The sequence below is a fragment of the Rhipicephalus microplus genome, chromosome 7, assembly GCF_043290135.1.
Source record: "Rhipicephalus microplus isolate Deutch F79 chromosome 7, USDA_Rmic, whole genome shotgun sequence".
Taxonomy (NCBI): Eukaryota; Metazoa; Arthropoda; class Arachnida; order Ixodida; family Ixodidae; genus Rhipicephalus; species Rhipicephalus microplus.
This window is the reverse complement of record NC_134706.1, coordinates 53,157,579-53,164,896: the sequence shown is the minus strand read 5'-3', so window position 1 is coordinate 53,164,896 and position 7,318 is coordinate 53,157,579. Positions and strand designations below refer to the sequence as shown.

General features: G+C 45.0%; 1 protein-coding gene across 3 annotated transcripts in view; it reads right to left on the bottom strand.

Annotated features, from left to right (window-relative positions):
• Positions 1-870: 870 nt before the first annotated feature.
• Positions 871-7,318, bottom strand: part of LOC119180039 (dermonecrotic toxin SPH) — a 42,701-nt gene continuing 36,253 nt past the window's right edge. For all 3 annotated transcript variants that reach the window (XM_037431170.2, XM_075869185.1, XM_075869186.1), the window contains one exon: positions 871-6,400. In XM_037431170.2, the coding sequence (XP_037287067.2) occupies positions 6,205-6,400 (196 nt within the window). In that variant the 3' untranslated portion in view covers positions 871-6,204. The remainder of the gene's footprint in view (positions 6,401-7,318) is intronic.

Sequence of the window (7,318 nt, the reverse complement as noted above, 5' to 3'; positions counted from 1 at the left end):
TCCAACGTAGTATACGGTTTTTACATAGACCTCTCCGGCCCTTGGGAGCTTTCCTAGTCAGCTGCGCATGGCGCGTGGGGGCTTGCGAGTCTGTTGCGGGAAGCAGATCGAATGACCCTCGACTCTCTTTTTTTTTTTTCTCTGTTCCAATCTTTCCCTGCCTATATCTTTTATTCACCGTACCCCATTCCTGTGCTGACCTGTTGAGGTGTCCTTGTAAGGAGAGACAGTTACGGGTCGGCACTTTTCTTTTCTTCTGTTATAACCACTTACATATATAAATATATAGATGCGCAGTATACGCTTTGTTGGTTATATGTAGAAACAGCGCTTTCGCGTCTTCACGGCGCCCTTGAAGTCAGCGTCATCCGTTAAAAAAAAACTGGCCGTTGTTTTCGGGCACTGGAAGTTTCTCTCATTTACGGTGAAAAGCCTTAAGCGACTACATGCTTTCACTCCCGTCCACGCGTCCTGCATGGTACGACGGGACAATTGGTGAGGCCGAACGGTCTGGTAAGGCCTTGCTTAAAACACATACGAGCAATGAGCTCGCATCCAAACGCACGTCCCCCTGCGACGTCATCACGATGTCGCAGATCACTAAAATTCATGACGTCGGCACTCGACATCGCTTCTTGGTCAGCCCGCCACTGTGGTGCAGCGGCTAAGGTGCTCGGCTGGTGACGAGAAGGTCGCGGATTCGATCTCTGCCGCAGCAGTCACATTTCGATGGAGGCGACATGCTAGAGTAATGTGCCATGTCGGTGCGCGTTAAGGAACACTAGGCGGTCGACATTCCTGCAGCCCTCCACTATGCCGTCTCTCGTAAAAACACCAGTCAGTCAATCAATCAATCAATCAATCAATCAATCAATCAATCAATCAATCAATTTATTTTCTTTTGATCAGGTGGAGTTCAGGACTAAAAGCTCAAGAGCTTGACGAGGTACTGACCCCATTTACAAGTTGACAAAGCAGCAGGAATGGCAGACAACAAATATGAAATAAACATTATAGGTATAATATCACAAAAAGTAATACAAGAAGTTTACGAAAACAGTGCTAAGATCAAAAGAGAATAGTTCAAATGCATGGTCATGAAGTGGCATGAACATGAAAGGCAATAATAAAAAGAAAAGAATGGGCATAAATTCTGAGAGATGTATCATTGAGGAAATTGTATCAGTTGGGCAAAGTGTTTAATCTGATAGCTTTGTTTAGAGGAAGGATCGAAATCTGCGCGGTTTACAAAGTTTAATAAAGAAGGTAGTCTGTAGGACAATGATTGTTTGCCATGAAAAGTTTTTGGTGTAGCTACAGTCCAAACGTCTTTGTGAAAGCAAAAGAGATGGCAAAGTCAGTCGAATAGCCTCAGGCTTTCGCCGGACACACTTTGGAGTTTACAAAGTGCAATTTTCCTTTTTTATGATCACCGCTTGGACAAAGGTCATTATTCTTGTCATGAGGATCTATTGATTGATTGATTGATTGATTGATTGATTGATTGATTGAAAGATAGGGGCATCACAGAGGCAGTGCAAATCACGTGAGGAGTAGGAAGCATTCGAAGCAATAAGGGGAGTATCAATTCAGTCGACTTGGAAAGAAAGCAAAACGCATCTCGCGAGTTGTTTTAGGTGAATGACCCCTGCGATTTTTTCTTTTTTTTTCTAAAAAAGTGGGTGAAGATAATTGGCAGGTTTGGAAGAACGTACCGTAGCAACAGCGAATAATTCGGCTGTCTTTTTTACATTGGTTCTATACATAAGTGACAAACGGGGAGACGAAGCGAGCACCTGGGAACGTAAATGCCAACTAAATACGAAATTGTTTAAGGGTCGGAAAGGCGCTTGCCATTTATTCATGCAAAAAAAGAACAAAATTTATTGTTTTAAAACCACTTAACAAAACATACACTATCAAAAGTATTCTTAGCTTTCAGGGACAGCCTATTGAACGCGGTACGTCTCATAAATTCCTCGGTGTCTTCTTTCAGGAATATTTAGATTGGCCTGTGCATATAAATTACTTACGAAAAAAGCATCTCTCGAGCAGCTGGCGTACAATGCACGTTATGTCACTTATTACCAGTATGGTTAAAAAGACAGATTTATTACGCAAAAATAAATTCTCACCATCAGTATTGCCTTCTCATATAAAGAACGACGACAAAAACTAACCTCGGCTATTTCTATCTATAACAAAAATCACCTGTGCGATAAATTGAACTCCTATCCTTTCGTTCGCATGTGACCCCTTTTTAAAAAACATGAACGGCTAGTCATTAATAATATTCGATATAACAATTAGCAATGATCATGTAACGTGAAGTTAAATATAACCGAATTAAATTTTTGAGGAAGTTTCACGAGCGTGCCCACAGTCAAAATCACGACACATCAATTTCAAGAAAGACACGCTTCGTACAAATTACGGTACACAAAAACTAACTTCCTTAATGAACACCCCACTGTGATGTCATTAAGTGAAGAAAGTTCCTCCATTTATGCCTTCAATAAGACGATACACACATTGCTCCTAAAAACTCAGACTTTCATACCTCTTCCAGTTCATCTCCTTATTTTATGTAACTTGCATGTGCTGCTGTGTTTTGTTAATTACTTTTATTTTATCTGCCACCATTCTGCATAAATAGTCTCTCATTCGTTTCTTTATGTGCTAATTCACAATTATGTACATTTCTTTGCCAAATGGCTTGATGTCAGAAACAAAAATTGTTAATGTTTGTGGGTATTGTATGCATTCCAATTTTGTACTGCTATATATAACCGCTTATGTATCGTTGTATACAGGGGTTTGGCACTTCGCCAGGCTTCCTTTTCCTTTACGTCAATTCCCTAGGCAAATTGTGTATACGGGTTGTCTGAAATAAAAAATAAATAAAACTATGAATGCCCGTCGTTATCGACTGTCGATATACTTCTCTTCGTTTGTTTGCGGGCGGCGTTTGCCGCATACGCGTGACGCACGTAGGTTATTAGGGAGCTTTAGAATACCGTTTGTAAGCGCTGCGGGCGTTGCATGCGTGGCGGGCGCCACATGAGTTTTAGACTAGCATTTGTCCTGCTGCAAACCGCAACGCACGATGGCAGCGACACCGTAGCCTCGAAACCAGCGCTTGCGGGCCACATGCGGGCCGCGATCGTCGCACGCAATTTCGGATTTTCTGCGTGCGGTCCGCGAACGCCGACTCGCGTTACGACGCATGCGCAGTGGCAGCGACCGCACCGCAAGGGCTCGCGGTGCGCTATTCTAAAGCTCCTTATTTAATGCAGACATAGTAATGCGCCTGTAATCGTTCTCACAAACGGTGCCGTCATTCTTGGCACATCGAGAAGGTCCGGCAGAGGGGCGTCCGCGCTAAACTTTTTGCAGGGAGGTGCGTCCGCAAGAAGAGGGTAGAGGAGGGGGGGGGGGGTGTCATCCAGTACTGGCAGGACACTTGTCGTGAATGAGAGGGGAGATTATCAACAGTGTGTAACGTGCGATATTGTGTAGCAATAGTGAAAGCCACGAACTCAGTGTGCTTATCAAGCGGTGCACTCTACAGCTGCTGTATTGTAAAGTATAATGAATTCCTTGGGGAGCCGCTGCCCTCTGTGCCCCAACCTTGCACCCTCTTCCGGGCGTCCATGGTGTGGCAGTTTCGTTCTTGGGTGCTTTGGTTTCGCCGGCGAAAATTCGTCGTCAATTCATCACTCCGCAAGAAATACCAGCGCCCGAGCTCTGTGGAAATCGTGAACCGTCTATGAGTGCTCCGCACTAAGGAATCACTTCTCCCATTCGATTCGACCGTATATCCCGGCGATTCGAGATTAATTCATATTTATGATATTATCTGGGGTTTAACGTGCAAAAACCATGATATGATTATGAGAGACGCCGTATATACTGGAGGGCTCCCAAAATTTTTACCATCTGGACTTCTTTAACGTGTACCTCAATCTAGAAGCATGCGGGCCTCAAACATTCTTGCCTCCATCTGAAATGCAGCCGCCGCAGTCGGGATTCGAACCCGCGACCTGCGGGTCAGCAGCCGAGTACCTTAGCCACTAGACCACTGCGGCGGGGCAATTGCGACTTCCTAAGGTTCTTAAAAGAGACACTGAGTAGAAACAATGAGTTGTTTCGTATTGATAAACTGTACTCTGATAACTCTAATGTCGTACGTTTCACTGTCATAAGTTCATTATTAGTGAAGAAAGTCGAAGTTTAAATTTTGATGCCGGATGTCTCGAAGGGCCAGTTAGTACATGATACTGAGTTGAACAGCGCCAAAACGGGACGTATGTGTTAACCATTATTTCTACGTCCCGTTATTGTGCTAACGTATAAATTGTTTTACTTCGATTTTAAGCTTTTCGTTGCTGAGCATCAGTGAGCCAGCCCCGGGGCAACGGTAATTAGTAATTACCCCGACGAGTCGAGACAGTTGCTGCCAGTTTGCGGGTTCTGCATCCCGGATGCAGTGACAATCGCAAAAATCACTGTCGAGGTCAGCATACCATAGTTTCCAGATCGTCGTTTAAGCGTGCCACGAGCGGTAGACAGATCTACCGCTACTAAGTCGCGAGCTGCTGTCAGCAGGTGACGCCACACTGCCTGAAACGTTCACCGAGAAGCCACTCTCTCGAAATCGAAACCTAAGCTGTGTTTCTAAGGTAGCAGTATTAAAATACACTCGATGCATTCCCAGGCACTGTATTGCACTGCTGGAGCTTCTCGACATTCGCGTTTTTATATAGAGCAACATTGTGAAAATATTTATAATGCATTTGAGTACACCTTCAAGCCAAGTCAATTTAGCATCAGTAAAGCGGCTACTTGGGTAAACACACACAATTTTGCCACATATTGTTTTTCATCACCCGTACGTCAAAACACACTCCTTTTTTCTCATTCCTTCGAGCTTGTCCAACCAACGCTGATCCTGGGTAAAACAATAAGTCAGTGTTCATTAGTGTTGCGTTCCTTTCGGTTCACATCCCTCAAAGGCACAACCACTCTGGCTGAAAGTTCCGGCAGGCCACCAGTGAGCAATAGATGTCTCTCACCTTTTTTTTAGGCTTTTCTAACAGCAGGAGCTTTTATTGGCTATAGTCCTGATGACAGGCGAACATCTGCGTCGCATGTCACGCTCCAGTTTTCTTTCTTTCTTCCTTTCTTTCTTTCTTTCTTTCTTTCTTTCTTTCTTTCTTTCTTTCTTTCTTTCTTTCTTCTGTGAGTCTTAAAGGGGAAAGAAGAGAAAAGTGAGCCCTGTAACTGTCTCTCAGGGGGAGGACACCTCAACAGTGGCTCACAAGGGTGGGGTAAGGAGGGATTAAAAGGATAGGATTAAAAGGTATATATAGAGAGAGGAAGAACAGAGCGAGGCGCGAAGACAGCGAGCGATGGAAGTATAGGGGAGATAGAAAAGATGAACACGGTCGCAGGAGTCCGAGGAAGGGGCACCACTCGACAAGAGCTCATGTCGGTGGCAGGAGATGGCGTAGGGAGAGCCCAGCGCCGGCCAGAGCTGCGCTGTCGTCGGAGATTGCGGGGGCACAACCGGTCGGCATGAAATCCAGAGAACGAATCCACGCTTCGGCTCCACAATACACGGATATTTAACGTGACTGGCTCCGTCGTTGTCGAAGCCAAACGGTGGAGATTGAAGGTGAACAAGTCCTGAAAGCACTGAAGCAATGGTGTGCGTGGCACAGGCTCCCAATGCGATCTTTCTCATGCATCTGCACTCTACAATTACCTTAATTAAAGGCATCCACAAAATGTCACACAACACAAATCACAATTGAAACACCGGAGAAACGCAGTTCCGCTGTTTTTTGCAGATTTCACGTTGGGTAGAACTGGAGTGGGTATAGCGGAATGCGTAGCTGCGTGCTCGGATGCTTCCAGCGGCAGGCGAATTCACGCCGGGAAGTTGACCGCGCAGAACTTCGTGTTCACCACATACTGATCCACCCACTCACGACGCCACTGCACATGCGTCCTTCCCTGAGAGGAAAAGTCACAAAACATTTCTTGATCTCGGAGGCTTTGGTTCTGGCAACACAGGCGGTCCCGGCCCCTGCCAAAGCCCTGCCGAAAACGGCATTGGGTAGAACGGGATTTGAAAAAAAAAAAGCGTAATAATGTTGCTAGCTGGTCCAGCGAAACTGCCCGACACTCAGAAGGTATCAGTTAATCGGGCACGCCAGCGCCCAGGAGAAGGTGGCCCGAGATGAAAGGCTTCCTGCCGCAGTCGTGGCGGCACCCGTAGCGTGCCCAGGGGTTGTCCGAGGCGTTGGCTGGCCGCAACGTGTTCCGAAACTCCCTCTCCTTGAGAATGCTGGCCAGGCGGTGCGGCATGTTCGTGATTATGGCATCCACGTTTCTCCTGCGACAATGGGGAAAGGAAAAGACAAAACCTTCTGTAGCAAACAACCTGGAAGTTTATATGTGTACACGTGCCAACAACCATTGAATCGATGACCTCCGTTTTTTTTATGACAGCATTTTTATTTGTAATCGCTAATAACCAAGCTAACACATGACCGTCTCTTATTGTTTTCTGTGCTCGCCACGGGCTGACACATCATTATGTAATATTTTCAAACTATAGCCAACACATAGTCGGTACGGCTTGTTAGATCAGTCTTTCTAATATTGCGTAATTATAAACCCATTAGGCGAAAGAAATTCTTCTACTTCAGTGTCCACTTAAAGAAGTGAAATTATTATAATGATAAATAATGCGTGTAATGATGATTCGACGCAAAACGAAGCTGGGACATATTGCACATGATTATTGAATTCCGCTACAGGGAGACGTGCACAAAGCTGGTTGCCCTATATAGTGATACGAGAGTATCGCGATTGTATTCTCCAGGCCTTTCCAACGCCACCAATGAAGAACTGTCTGCGATTGCGGAAATTGACACATTACTGAGGTACACTCAATATTCTAGTTCAAAAAAAGTGACGGAATAATAAGTTGATTTATGTGTGTTATAGTAATCATTCGTAGTTAAACTGATTGAATATGCATTCACACTGAAGTCATTTAATCTCTGTTTTTAGAAGAATAGAATGAAATGCCAGGCTAAAAATAGCGTGCAAGACCGTTTTCGGCCATGTTCAACTTGAGCAAAAGAAAAATGATACTTTTGTTGTGGCTCGCCAGAAGCGGTACGTAAAACTGCAGGTCGAGCCAAGGCCTTCGAGATTAGCCGGAGATTAGCTGGCGGCTATAACAAGAGGCCATGGTTGAACACTGCAGTGCGTCCAGCAATGTGGTTACATGCAACAGTATTCA